Source organism: Cucurbita moschata, unplaced genomic scaffold, assembly GCF_002738365.1.
Source record: "Cucurbita moschata cultivar Rifu unplaced genomic scaffold, Cmos_1.0 Cmo_Scf00015, whole genome shotgun sequence".
In the NCBI taxonomy this organism is placed as follows: Eukaryota; Viridiplantae; Streptophyta; class Magnoliopsida; order Cucurbitales; family Cucurbitaceae; genus Cucurbita; species Cucurbita moschata.
The window spans coordinates 3,540,173-3,554,438 of NW_019268531.1; the positions used below are offsets into that span (position 1 = coordinate 3,540,173).

At 34.6% G+C, this 14,266-nt stretch overlaps 2 protein-coding genes and 1 non-coding gene across 4 annotated transcripts in view; 2 read left to right on the top strand and 1 right to left on the bottom strand.

Annotated features, from left to right (window-relative positions):
- Positions 1–1,901, bottom strand: part of LOC111453743 (LIMR family protein At5g01460) — a 6,285-nt gene extending 4,384 nt beyond the window's left edge. Inside the window, exons 1-4 of the mRNA XM_023094964.1 lie at positions 1,370–1,901; positions 1,200–1,285; positions 628–743; positions 384–494 (exon numbers count right to left, since the gene is read on the bottom strand). Coding sequence (XP_022950732.1) covers positions 384–494; positions 628–743; positions 1,200–1,285; positions 1,370–1,719 — 663 coding nt within the window. The 5' untranslated portion in view covers positions 1,720–1,901. The remainder of the gene's footprint in view (positions 1–383; positions 495–627; positions 744–1,199; positions 1,286–1,369) is intronic.
- A 2,445-nt stretch (positions 1,902–4,346) lies between these two features.
- TRNAL-UAA lies at positions 4,347–4,429 on the top strand. Its single transcript has one exon. It is a non-coding gene; the product is annotated as a tRNA-Leu (tRNA).
- A 77-nt stretch (positions 4,430–4,506) lies between these two features.
- The window catches only part of LOC111453255 (symplekin), a 15,703-nt gene continuing 5,943 nt past the window's right edge, over positions 4,507–14,266 (top strand). Inside the window, exons 1-19 of one of the 2 annotated variants that reach the window (XM_023094289.1) lie at positions 4,507–4,899; positions 5,492–5,651; positions 6,008–6,100; positions 6,174–6,276; positions 6,405–6,573; positions 6,799–6,973; positions 7,574–7,702; positions 7,827–8,384; positions 8,575–9,174; positions 9,813–9,881; positions 10,653–10,769; positions 10,843–11,088; positions 11,821–11,868; positions 11,943–12,080; positions 12,378–12,533; positions 12,628–12,690; positions 12,770–12,877; positions 12,981–13,064; positions 13,245–13,292. In XM_023094289.1, the coding sequence (XP_022950057.1) occupies positions 4,682–4,899; positions 5,492–5,651; positions 6,008–6,100; positions 6,174–6,276; positions 6,405–6,573; positions 6,799–6,973; positions 7,574–7,702; positions 7,827–8,384; positions 8,575–9,174; positions 9,813–9,881; positions 10,653–10,769; positions 10,843–11,088; positions 11,821–11,868; positions 11,943–12,080; positions 12,378–12,533; positions 12,628–12,690; positions 12,770–12,877; positions 12,981–13,064; positions 13,245–13,292 (3,282 nt within the window). In that variant the 5' untranslated portion in view covers positions 4,507–4,681. The remainder of the gene's footprint in view (positions 4,900–5,491; positions 5,652–6,007; positions 6,101–6,173; positions 6,277–6,404; positions 6,574–6,798; positions 6,974–7,573; positions 7,703–7,826; positions 8,385–8,574; positions 9,175–9,812; positions 9,882–10,652; positions 10,770–10,842; positions 11,089–11,820; positions 11,869–11,942; positions 12,081–12,377; positions 12,534–12,627; positions 12,691–12,769; positions 12,878–12,980; positions 13,065–13,244; positions 13,293–14,266) is intronic. The other variant, XM_023094290.1, reaches the window with a different exon arrangement.

The window sequence follows — 14,266 nt, forward strand, 5'->3', positions numbered from 1 at the left end:
AAAAAAAAAAAAAAAAAAAAAAAAAAAAAAAAAAAAAAAAAAAAAAAAAAAAAAGATCAGCATAATGTACTTTGATTATTGTGAAATTAAACAGTAGGAAAAATTGTCCGTAGATTAAGAAGTAATAAATTTTAAACACCAAAAGTTTTGCTTCATGAAAATAACTCACTATCGATCTTTATATGGCACGATGGGCAGTATGCATAAATTCTACTTGAAACATTTGTCAATAAATTCAATATCATGCTTCCTTGTGATTTCCAACTAATAGACAACCCGGTTGGCCATAAGAGAAAGGGCAAAGTACTTGTATTTAAATTGTTCACTATTTTATAAAAGATGGATATCCAGTGGTTTCTTCCGATCTCCATCAATTAACTTACAGAGAAGAGTACGGATCCAACAATAGTGGCAAGAGCAACAACATATTCTGGAAAAGTAGTGCGCATTGTCCACGTTTTCTCTGATGAAGCATTTGTCGTGAATGCCGAACACTACAACACAACGAATAAAAGTAGTCAAGTAGATGTGCATTTGTAGAGGCCTGAAAATCCATAATTGAAACTGCCACCTGAAAACCGAATAGAACCATATATGACATGTAAAATTTGCACACAAGAGTAGAACCTGGTGGGCACCATTTCCAATGCATGGTTGGTTGCTAGAGAACTCCCATGAATTCGGAAAAGAAGCAGTATTTGAAGAGAGATGCATAACAGTAAAGTCAACTTCTCCAACGAACCCTGATAAATATGCCAGCGAAGTTCATTAGTTAAAACGCATGGCAATTTTCCGACCGGAAACTAAGGCTTGAATGGAAATAAGAAAATATTCTAATTTAAATACACATATCCATCAACTGAAAGAACGTTGATATGCTACAGTAACAAAGCCATGAAATGTATCAATTCGTCACTTGGCTATTTTTTAGGTATAATGAGAACGTAATTCTAAGGGAAAGCAAAAATTCAAAGCACTGTAATCATATTTCAAACTTCCGTTCGCTGGAATTTGAGGAAGAAGTCCAAATTCCAATTTTCATGAGTAGATAATAAATGAGCGTAAATCGATGCAAGTTTAATGTTGCCTTCAACTTTATAATCGGCACAACTTATAAATACTTCTTACAGTCGAAGTTAAAAACCAAATGTAAGAACAACAAAATGTAAAAATCCACAAGAATGAGCATAAGAGCTGACCGTATAAAATTCCCAACAGGAGAGCACAGACAATGGCCATTACCACAACCCATATCATGGCGCTTTTCATCCGTTCCCCAATGCTCCTTCACAAAGATAACACAAAACAAATAAAGCCTCACATAATGAATATAATATATTCAGAAAAGACTCCAATTCTAAGCAATTACTTGTCCTGGTCTCCTTCGTAGTAGAACATGGCGAAAGGAATAATGAAGAAGACGAGAAGAGCATCGACGATATAGATAGCGAGCCATAGATCCTTCATCGGCAATGTAAGGTTACATGCACCGTTATACAAAGCGTGCTTGCATGCCTGTCGGTTAGCGACGTCGGCCGGTAACATCAAAATGGATATCAACGCAATAGACAGACCGAAAACAACGACAAATTTAGGAAAATACGCCTGGTTCTTGTCATCAGGATGCTGATAATTAATCAGAAGGTACACATTGAAGATGAATACAATCACACAGACGACAATAGCGACGATTACGAGAGCGAGATTGAAATCGCCCATCGTTCACGAACTCCCGATTCGAAACCAGTAAGAAGTCGAATCGAAGAGATCGTTGAAAAAACAACAATCAGGCGTCCTATTCGCTTCGAAATTCGAAATGGAGCCTTCGCGGATCTCGCTCGTCTCGGGAAAAATATGGAAAAGAGGAAAGGGAAATAGGGCTAGATTCCGAAATTCCGATGACATTGTTTGATGAGAAGCGAGTCAAGGGATGAGAGGTTGAAATTACGAGTTTGTCCTTCAGAAAAAGATGAATTTAGAATCAGACAGAATTGACAACGCGTTCTGTGGGGGTATAAAAGTAAATTAGAAAAAATTGTCGAACAGAAATTGACGGACGGTTACCACTGCGGAAGCAACTGTGTAATATGGCGCGTGATGACGGGACAATCCCCGCAGCTCTAGGAAATATATTTATTTAATTTATGTCATTAAATGGCTAAATTATTCCAGGTTAAGTTACAAAATTAACCCTAACACCAATTTTTTTTTTCTTTTTTTTTAATTTATCGAGTTACTTTTAAATTTTTTTAATTATTTAATATATCTTACATACCAATAAAACCACGAAAAATAATATAAAATCTTGAAAAAATAAAGAGAGAATTCATAATGAACCCTAAATTTTCATTCTTGGTTGTTGATCGAAACAATATCAAATGATATGTTCTAACCTTTCAAATAATTTCTCTTCGATCGAGTCACTTGAAAAGGATTTATTTTTTTTAACAGTAGAATTCAAAATCAAACATTTGACAACATCAAATGACATGTTGTTGTTCTAGCCGTTCAAATAATTTCTCCCGATCGAGTCAGCTGAAAAAGCACGTGTCGTCCCAATCGAGTCAGCTTATAAAGTTCTGCGACAATCAATAATCTCGAGAGTTATATTTTAAGGTTAGCTCGAAGCTTATACCAACATTTCTTGCAGGCTCCGACTATCTTCCATCCTTTTGTTGAAAGGGATTGTTTAAACACAATGAAACTATGACTCTTTTTTGCCATCTGACTCTCCACATCCTCCATTCCTTTTTTTTTTTTGTTTCTTTTTTTCTTCTTCTTGTTCAATATTTTCTCTTTTTTCAGTCCCTTTTGCAATGGTTCGTTCTTTATAGGCTTAGTTGAAGTACCTAATTTTGCTAAGTCTATATGGAATTAGGCTCGTTGGTTACGTGCTTCCCTGGATTTGGTTTAGAAAATGGTTAAGGTTTTGTAGTTATCTTGAATTCGGCTGCTTCGTGTTTTGACCATTTTTATTATTATGGGTGTATTCGGTTCGGCTAGGTTGAGTTGGGAAAATCCTCTAGACTAACCCAAAATTTTGGGTAAGTTAAGTTAGTGATTCGAATAACGTGAATAAAGTTCACCATCCAACTCAACCCAATCTTTTATTTTCATATTGGGTTGGATTAGGTTGGAGTGGTTATTTTTTAATTATTTAAAAGGTATACTTATCTATAATATATATATTAATTAATAACTAAAATCTCGTAAAATTTAAATATCATATATTTACAAGTCACACCACGTCACTAATATGGATTATAATTGTCATTAACTTTCATAATAATTTTAAAAGTAAGTTAGAGTTATAATCTTTTCAAGTCGATTTTAACTTGACCAAAAAAATATCAAGAACCGATTAATTTTTTTTTATTTAAAAAAAATTTAACCCATAAAAAATCTAATCGAACCCAACTTTTATGGTTTGTGTTGATTTCTCGAGTCATACAAATATCTCGAATTTTTGTAGGTGGTAGGTTGTATCGTGTTAAAAAAAGTGAGTATATTATTTATACAAATATGTCATAATTTTTTTTATTATGATCGATCACTTTAAAGTTATTTTTTGATAATTCAATCCCGTGTTTCTTCAAAAAATAGTTTCTGAATTAATTAAAAAAATTAAATGTTTTTATTTTTTATTTTTAAAATATTAAAAAACTAAATTCACTCCCTAGTTTGATTACGTTAGTATTTTATACATTAATATACGCTATCACGTTTATTTAAATATTATATTCCAGTTTTTAAATTGGGTTTTATTTTAAATAAATAGGGACAAAACAATCTAATATGAAAATTAGTAAAATAAAACTAAAATTTATAAAAGCATACCTTTAATTGAAGAGGATGATTCCAATTAATTCTATAACTTTTTTTTTAATCCATTTGAACTTTTAATATTTAAATTTCCTTCCAAGCAACTTATATCAACCTTTATTAAAATAGATGAAAAAATTGATATTTTTTATGCAAAAAATTTAAACACGTGCATTAATTGTTTTGAAAATTTCGGATAAAATACAAAATTTCAAATTTCGAAATATAATTTAAATAATATCGACATTTTTTTTTATAATTTAACCTAAAATTTAGAATTGTTTTATTTTTTAAATCAACATTATATAACTAGAACTAGATAGTAATAATAATAATAATAATTAAATTACGTGTAGCATTAAGATGTTTATTAAAATAAATTAAAGGGAATGAGCAAAATTGGTGGAAGAGGTTTATTTTCTCACGTGTAACGCAACCCACAACGAAAATGCTATTTAAATTCCATTTGAGTTTTTAATACAATATTATTCCTTATAATAACTTGTCATTAATGTGAACAGTCAGCAGGTTTGCCCGAGTGGTTAAGGGGGAAGACTTAAGATCTTCTGCACATAAGTGCGCGTGGGTTCGAACCCCACAGCCTGCAGTATTATTTTACATTTTACATTCCAGCTTTTATGGTTTTAAAAATAAAATAAAAAAAGAATAAAATGAGCCGCAAAAACAAAAACAAAAAGAAAATAAGGCTTAGGCCTTCTCTCTCGCTCTGGACGAGCAGCGAGCTCTGATTTTTCTCAAGCTCCCTCCACTCTCCCTCTTCACCCTTCTTTTCGGTATCAGGAATTCTCTGTAGCGACACTTGAAATTCGAAGTTCTTCATCTTCTTCATTCGAAAGCCATGGTCGCCGTGATGGCGGCTGTTGATTCAAAGGAGAGGCTCTCTCGTCTGATTAACTCAACCAAGATTGCTGCAGATATACCTTCCAAGCTTGCTCGTTTGCGTCAATTAAAGAATGATTTGCCGCCGGAAGATCCTGTTTTACTTACTGAGCTCCTCCCCCGTATCCTTGAGCTACAGTCCGACCGTTTCAGCCCCATCCGCAAGTTTGTCACAGAGTACGCTTCCTTTCTATCTCTAGGTTAAGCTCATTTATGCGTTTATGTCCGTTTTTGCATTCACTTCACGGAACGACAGAGATGCGAGTTTTTTTTTTTTTTATTCTTAGTGTTCAGTTTCGTTTTTCTGTTTTCGTTTGCTGTGATGTTGGGGCTTGGGGAGCTGAATGAAATTTCAAATTCGAAGTGTCTGAATTTCACGTGTAGATCAGGTGTACTGTTATGCATTTCTTCTGTGCATTTTGTATATTCTGGAGAAATATTCATTGATGGATACAACTTAAGATGCCATTCATTGATGATGTACTGAGCTGTCTAAAGCTTATTGTCATTGATATCTTGGGGTATGTCAATGAGTGCTGGTGGTTCGTATTAAATCCTACCAGAGTGTTATGGTATTCCTTTATTTTTGGGATATCTGATTGCTCATCTCTCCATGGCATTAAAAGGTATAGATGTCATCTTAATTCTCTTATGAATCAATTTTGCCTGGTGAACTGTTAAAAAACTGGGCCTAAGTGGTTCAGTCCTGACTGATTGAGGTAGCTTTGGGAATGGTTCTTACTTATTTAGTTGTTTTATTACTGTGTAGGATGATTGGTGAAATTGGATTCAAGCACATCGACTTGTTGCCTCAAATTGTACCATTATTGATAACAGTTTTGGCTGATGATACTCCAGCTGTTGTTCGGCAATCCATTACTTGTGCCATTGATTTATTTCGCATTTGTCTTGTAAAAATTGCGATGAAGGTAACAATATTCTGCATGCTTTGTCAGGTGGTTTTGTTTATACGTTTTCTGTGTATTGCCAGTTCTCATCACAAACCATTCCATGATTTCTACTTCTGAAACCTATTTCGTTTATAGTGTCCAGTGCAAACATAAAAGATTTTTCATTTTCATGTTTCAGTTTTATTAGCCAATGGTCGTGTATTTTAAAAACATTTAAGCATATTGTAATTTCTCAAGCTTTATGATGGGCACACTCACGTACATTTTGGTTTGTTTTTTGATGTAGCTGAACTTCTGTGGGCAATAAAATCACCTCTCTCTGAGGAAAAATGTTGTAATCTCACTGTTTTAGGTTCAATTCCATTATGTTACAGGGTCTGTATTCTAGTGCGATAGACAATTCACTTCAATCATTGTGGACATGGATGTTAAAGTTCAAGGAAGAGATATATTCAATAGCCGTTCATGTAAGCAAGAATTATTATGCAATTAGCTATATTCTTTTTGTTACTATGTTTTTAAATACACACTCTTGCTCAGGGAAATGGTGGAATGAGTTTGCTAGCTCTCAAGTTTGTCGTAGAAGTAATTTTACTTTACACACCTGACCCCAATGGCTCTTCAGAGCCTCCTGCTACTGCAGGTAGTTGTCGTCTACTTGGCTTTGTATTTCAGGTCCATCATTGCTTGAGAGGCTTGAGCTTTTTCTAACAATTTAAATAAAACGACTTAAGTTGTCACTGACCTTGGAAATCATTTCTTATTGTGTAGAAAATTCTGTCGATTTTAATATATCGTGGCTTCGTGGAGGTCATCCTATACTCAAAATTAGAGACTTATCAACTGAAGCCAGTCAAAGTTTGGGTTTGTTGCTCGATCAGCTCAGATTCCCAAAAGTGAAATCTCTCAATAATGCAAAGATTATTGTGCTCATTAATAGGTTATATTAATTTCCCTGTATATAAGACCACATTTAAATGTTTAATTTCTACTCATTTATTTCTCAATACGTGAAGATAAACCTTCTGAATCATATTAATAAAACTTGAAGTCCTTGAGCCGTCTAATGATTAGTTTAATAATAAATGAAAAATGGACATATAACTATCAGTTCCTTTTGAACTACAGTTCTGACTCATTTTTTCTCTTATATGTTTCTTATTAGTCTTTCAACAATTGCAAACAAGAGGCCTGCTTTTTATGGCCGAATTTTGCCTGTCTTGCTTGGTCTGGACCGCTCAGGCACTATCTTCAATGGGTTGCATGCTCCTGGTGTACATTATGCCTTAAAGAATTCATTTCTCAACTGCTTGAAGTGTACCCATCCAGGTGCTTTACCGGTAAATTTCCAAAACTAAAATTTACCTTCTCGAATCCCCCACCCAAAAAAATGGCATGCTCCTAGTTGGGTGAATTTTCTGTGTTTCCTTTTGCTTTCTTTAACAGACTGTTTTATATTTTATTATGTTTTACAAGTTATTCTACTTGTACATGTCTTTTGTTCTGTATTAACTCTAACAAGAATATGATATTTTCTCTGTCAGGCAATCCTTTGGCCATGGTTCAAAGGAACTGCTGTTTAATCTGATATATATATCTTTTTACTTAGTTCCCTGGGTTGGCTGCCTGATGATCATAGGACTGATCTATAAATCTTGATAGCTTTGAATTTATGGGTTCATGGTCAAAAGAAGGTGGCCGCTTAGGATAGGAAATATTATACAAGTTACTCAATGCCAAATGTAGAGTTAGGAAGTAGTCTTGTGAAATTAGTCGAGAAATCGATAAGCTAGCTTGGACACCCATAATTATAAACGAAGTCCTGCAATTTTTATTTGATTTCTTCTCTGTGTTGAATAGTATAGTAAAGCTGCTATCAGAGATCATTCACCTTCTTGTATGAATTGAATTGATGATGGAGATAATTGTGGTAACTGTAGTGGCGGGATCCTCTAATTGGTGCCCTGGGAGAGATGAAAGTCGGGGGAGTGGCTGAGCCAACCCTTCATCAAGATTCAACAGTTAATGGATCTGTAAAGGAGGAGCAGAGCGATGGCCATTTTACCAAGGTAAGTACCAACATCTTTGTTCATTCTTGGTTAAGTATTTATAAATTCAATCTCGATTGACGGTCTACTGCCTGAATATGGCATACAGGCAAGCAGATCTAATTAAAACTTTATTCTTGTATAGGATGATAAGGCTACTGTTCAAAGAATTCCTGATATTATGCATAATACATTGGGGAGGAAGAGGTCTGGTGAACCAGACACCTGTGATTTGAAAGAGGATGGAAATGGATCTGGAAAACGTGCCAGACCAACACCTAAGGTCTCGGAGTCTGAGGAGTCATTTAAAGAAATGGAGAGTACTGTTAAGCCTGAACAAGATACATCATCAAGTGGAACTTCTTCAGCAGGAGAATTGGATACCGGACCAGCGCACCAACTTGTAGCCATGTTTGGTGCCTTAGTTGCTCAAGGAGAAAAAGCTATTGGGTCCTTACAGATCCTTATCTCTAGTATTTCTGCTGACTTGCTTGCTGAGGTTGTCATTGCTAATATGCGTTTCCTTCCTCCTCATCAGCCTGATGCAGGAGATGGAGAACTTCTGCAGAATATGTGTATAAGTGGTAGTGATGCTCAAGTCAAATATCCGTCATCATTTGTAGCTGATGTTCTTTCATTATCTAGCACCTTTCCACCGATTGCATCATTGTTGGATTCTTCTAGGTCATTATCTGATGACATGGTAGTACAATCTTTTCTGTCATGATACCTTGAATTCTGGACCATATTTTCTGTGATGTTTCATTATTTCTTTGTTTGTGTCGAGTTTGTTAAATTAAGCTGTCATTTATGCATTTTCTTTCTCTCTTTCTTTAACTTGTTCTGCATTGTCCTCTCCTTAATTGTTTTTTTCTTTCCAATCTCATCCTCAGAAGCCTCAAGAGGGAGGAGACCATCATGCAGTTCCTATTATTGACAGTGCTGGGACAAATGATGATTCTGAAAATGCTATAACGCCAACTAGTTTACCTGTTTCCAAAGCATCTATATCTGAAGCGGAAGAAGTTTGTTCAATCATTCCATCTAGTATACACGATGTGGCCAATTTAGAGAGTGGGATACCTGGGCTTGATTCTTCTGTTCAAAGTGATGGGTCATCAGATCATGTTGTTACTCCCTCGCTTGCATCATCTGGTTTTGACGATTCTAATCAAGAGAACATTTCAACTTTGGAACTAAGCTCCTCCTTGAAATTATCAGTTTCTAGAGAAAAATCAGAGGAGCTTAGTCCAAAGGCAGTTGTTTCAGATGTCAACAGCTTGGCCTCTTCAACTGCAACTGCAACTTCTGCGGGGTTGTCTTCTCAGTTGGTCTTGCCCAAGATGTCAGCACCTGTTGTTGACCTTGTAGATGAAGAGAAGGATGAATTACTAAGACTGGCATTTGTGCACATTGTTGAGGCGTATAAGCAAATAGCAGTCGCTGGAGGTTTGCAAGCCCGCTTTTCTCTATTGGCATATTTAGGAGTGGAGGTATCAAGTCTTTCTTGTGTGTGGTTATGAGAAATGTCCTTCCTTAAATTGAATTTAATTTCCAGGCTGATTAAATGATTCATATTTTGTTCAGCGACCAGTATTCCGTATATCATACAATTTCGTTGTTACTACATACAATATTTTCATGCACTAAAATTTGATAATTTCTGAGTTGATTCATCATGTCCATCACGTACCATATACTATGAGAGTGTGGCAGCACGAGAAGTTATTTTACCTTTCCATTTTCCTTGCCCCTGGTACCAAAATGAGTTTCTCTTGTTACATATTGATCTTGAGAGGCATTTTTTACAATTTAGAAATTTTTAAAAACTTTCAGTGAGTGTGTTTCTTCACAGTGTATTTCTTCTGATGGGCACCGAACAATTTATGAACTTATACTAACTTTTGTACAGGCTATGATTTTTTAAACTTTACAGTTGTACTTGATGCGAGTCCTAGTTTCTAAAACATTGAGATGTTCTCCAATTTTATGATTTTCAATTTGGCTGGAAGCTCATCTTATTTTAGATTGTGCTTGTTCTATACTTTAAATTTGCTTTGCAATATTACTATCTAAAGACATAAAGTTTGGACTTATTTATTTGCTTAAACTTTCTTTCCTTATTGGGCAGTATCCCTTGGAATTAGAGGCATGGAAAGTGTTGCAAAACCATATATTGGCTGATTATGTAAACAATGAGGTGAGCATTGTCTTAGAATAAGGCTTTTACAAAATGGTCCTGTATCACTATTAAGCTTCTTTTTTCCTGAGTTGTTCTCTTGTTACTCTGTTCCTGTATAAATCTACTTCTTTTTTGTACTTTCAGTATTGTCTTAAATCCATATGGGTCTTTGCCTCCAATTGTTATTTTTCCTCATCTGCAGGACATACTAGACATTTGACGAATATATTTACTTGCAACTATCAACATTTGCAGAGATATATAAACATTATACTGTAGTAAAGATTCTTTCCTTTTGATACTCTCTAAGTAGCTTGAGCACTCTCTAAGGTCTTGTTAACATCATTTCTTTAACTTCACTCTCTCTGAAGTTCTCAAGTGCTCAGCCTAGAGTCTGATATTGTTCAAGGTGCTAAAAGTAACAACTATTGATCAAGTAGAACTCTAACCTGGATCTCTTAGGGTTTGCTCTAACATCATTTGGTCAACGTTGCTCCAACTTGTATTGAAGTACACTCCCACTTATTTTTATTGAATAAAGTGTCATACTACTTTAAGTCTGCTATTATTTTTCTTTTGCATTGAAAATAAATTATATTGGTTTATTTTTGCTTGCTTGGTTTGTCAGAAATTTGAATTCATGTTTCATTTACTCAATTAAGTTAAGATGCATGAGCTTGAATGAGATGTCTGTTACTCTTTCTCTCTCTCTCTCTCTATCATCTCTTCTTTTCTTCTGTCTCTGTGTTCAACTAAATCCATACATTCTAACCAGAGCAATTGGTTCAGGGACACGAGTTGACTTTGCGGGTTCTGTATAGGTTATTTGGAGAGGCAGAAGAGGAACACGATTTCTTTACATCTACGACTGCTGCTTCAGTATATGAGACATTTCTGGTCACTGTGGTGTGTGCTTTGTGACCCTAATTCCTGCAAGTATTATTTTGTGTAGATGCGAATGATTTGATTTTCCATGCAGGCAGAAACACTTAGAGATTCTTTTCCTCCATCGGACAAGTCATTGAGTAGATTGCTTGGTGAAGCTCCTTATCTACCGAAGTCAGTCATAAACCTGTTGGAATGCATGTGCTCTCCTGGAAACAGTGAAAATGCAGATAAGGATCTCCAAAGTGGTGATCGTGTAACTCAAGGTCTTAGTGCAGTGTGGAGTTTAATTTTATTGAGACCCCCTATCCGCGATGTCTGCTTGAAAATTGCCTTACAGGTTTTAATTTTCCTTGAACTTATTTCAGTTTCTGTTCTACTTCAATTACTTTCTTCGTAACACAGGCTTTTTGTTCTTTACTTCCATTTAATGTTTTATTGCTGAGCATAACTATGTTTAAACAATATTTAACGGTTAAGAGATCATGACTACAGTATGATGCTCTGTCTGATGCAGACATCTAATCCTGTTGGTTTTTTTCGTCCTTAGTTAGATACAAATTCATATTTGATGTTTCTTTTTAAATATATATTTTTTAAAATTTATTTATGATTAATTGGGATAATTTGTAATACCTTGTTTGTTCAAGTCTTTAGGTATTTTATGTCGTGTAATTGCCTTACATGTGTTTGTCAAAACCATGATGTCTGCCTGACAATTGCCTTCCAGGGTTTAATTTTCTTCGAACTTATTTCAGTTTCTGAGTTTTTGTTCTACTTCAATTACTTCCTTTATGACATAGCTTTTAGTTCACAGATTGAAATTGCTGAGCATAATTATGTTTAAAATAATAGTAAACGGTTAAGAGTTTGAGTATGGTATAATGCATTGTCTGAATGCAGATGACAATTCCTGTTGGTTTGTTCGTACTTAACTAGATATGAGTTCGTATTTGATGTTTCTTTTTTAATATTTTATCTACACACACACACACCGACATACACTTTGCTCTAGAGGAGCCTTTTCCCTGTCATTGATCTCACTTTGATTTTCTCTTTTTACCATTGAAAGAGCACTGTGCATCTCTCTGAGGAAGTGAGGATGAAGGCAATTCGTCTGGTAATTTGTTGACAACTTAAAATTCAACAAAATTATCTCTTTCCAGTTACTTAAGTTGTTCTCTCTTTTTGTAGGTTGCTAACAAGCTTTATCCTATACCATCCATTTCTCAACGAATAGAAGATTTTTCTAAGGAGATGCTGCTTTCTGCCATTAGTGACCTTGCAACAGATGCGACAGATGCTGATGGATCAGTATCAGAATCACACAAGGTTTGTTTTCATATGGCGATGCAAGAAAAACATCAAATGCTGGATCAGATGCAAATTTCTTTCAAGTATTACCTAATTGTAATTTTAGATGTCTTGTTCGGGTTCATAAGTGGAATTTTGGTTTAACATGAAGTTCCAAATTTTAGTTAGAATTCCTGATTCTGGAGTTCACGTATTACACCTTACCTAATTCTGGTTCTTCAATTCTTTTTGATGTTTCAACTATTTAATTAGATTTGTTGTCACCTAGTAGTCTTGAAAATTTAGAATTGACTTCTACAATTGTTACTTTTTTAGCAGGATGTTCATCCAGAAAAATCTTTAATTGAATCTAGTGCCGTCAGTAAAGATATATCCTCCGATGCTTGTCCATCCATTTCACAAGCTGACACATCTCTTCCAATCTCTGAGGCCCAGCGTCGGATGTCCTTGTACTTTGCACTTTGCACAAAGGTTTGAGGTTGTCTGATTTAGTAACTTAAGTTTGTCTTGTGAAAATAACTTTTTTTTTAATACTTACAGTCTATTTGTGTAATCTAAATGACAGAAGCACTCACTTTTTCGCCAAATTTTTGTCATGTATAAAAATGCCTCAAAAGCAATTAAGCAGGTTTGTCCCACTTCATAATGCTGCTTTTCTTCTCATGAGTTCTGATTTCTGAAATTTCGATCTCTTGTATTTTGTATAGGCTGTTCATGACCATATCCCAATACTTGTCCGCACAATGGGCTCATCCTCAGATCTTCTTGAAATTCTTACTGATCCTCCAAGTGGAAGTGAGAATCTTGTAATGCAGGTCTTTCCTGGATCAATCAAACTATTTTTTTATTATACACTGAAACCATGAAAATGGAAGACATAACAGTTACTTTTATTTCCCTGATATATTGCCATTTTAGGTTTTGCAAATTCTGACAGATGGGATTACTCCTTCGTCTGAGTTAGTTTTTACCGTAAGCAAGTTATACAATTCAAAACTAAAGGTGAGCACTGTTCTCTTTTGACAATGAAGCTATTAGCTTAAAACTTCTTGATTTATTTTTATATTGTATTTCCCTCTAAGTTTTCAGGATATTGAGGTTCTGATCCTAAATTCCGAATAGAAAAGTCTACTAATAAGAGGCTTACTTTTCTAATGGTTGTCATGTGTTGATTGCTTTTAGGATGTGGAGATTATGATCCCTGTATTACCATATCTACCAAAAGAGGAGGTGGGTAACCTCTCGCTCTTCCACTATTTGAGTACCTATATGTTTTGAGCTTGTATAATGGCAGCATTTTTTAATTTGAATTTTTATCTTACTTAACAATTATGTTTCAACAATCTTCTATATCACTTATCCTTGAAGCATTTTTATCATATGTTTTACCATCCATGTTTTATTTCTTTGTAGTAGGAATCTGGCTAATATCCTCTACTTTCGTCTAAATTTTTGATTTATAACAACCTGAATCTATAGTTGTTCTCTTATCGTCATAAGGTTAAATTATAGTTTGTCTCCAAATTGTATATGACTTTTCAATTTGGTTCTAAACGTTTAAACTTGAGTTAACTCCCTTAAAAAAATTGATAAAATTATCACGTAGGGTTCACAGCTCACTAGCATGCTAACTAGGGAAAAATTGTTCAATTTGGTCCTTGAACTGTGAATACTTCTTCAGTTTGATACTTTAAAATTTTAAGGGATTATTTGGCCCACAAGGGTTGAAGTTGGGAAGCTTAAGTTTGTAGAACTTGTGCTTGGATGGTACAAAGATCAATAGAAACCTGAGTATAAGTAACTTTTGTTTGGTGTTTGAGTTTATGATTTGTAAAAGCTAATAAACAGTTATGAATCTGGAATTCATAAGCCAGAATTTATGTAACTCATGGGATTAACATACTTATAGCATGGAAATAAACCTGTATACCCAATATAAGTACTAACCCTGTGCTATGTTAAGCTCCAATAAGAAGTTTCATTTATATTCATTACTATCTCGACTGTTTTGAAACTACCCTTCAAGCCAACCCTAAGCTAACTTTGAAACAAAAGAGATATGATATCACTATCCTATTTACTTCCAACTTCGTTAAAAAAATGACCGCTTCTCCCAATTTCTCCTCTGTTTCTACAGAATTCGAAGGTCTAATATTGTTTCTTGGTACATCATCTAAAGAAAAAAAAAAAAAAAAAAAAAAAAA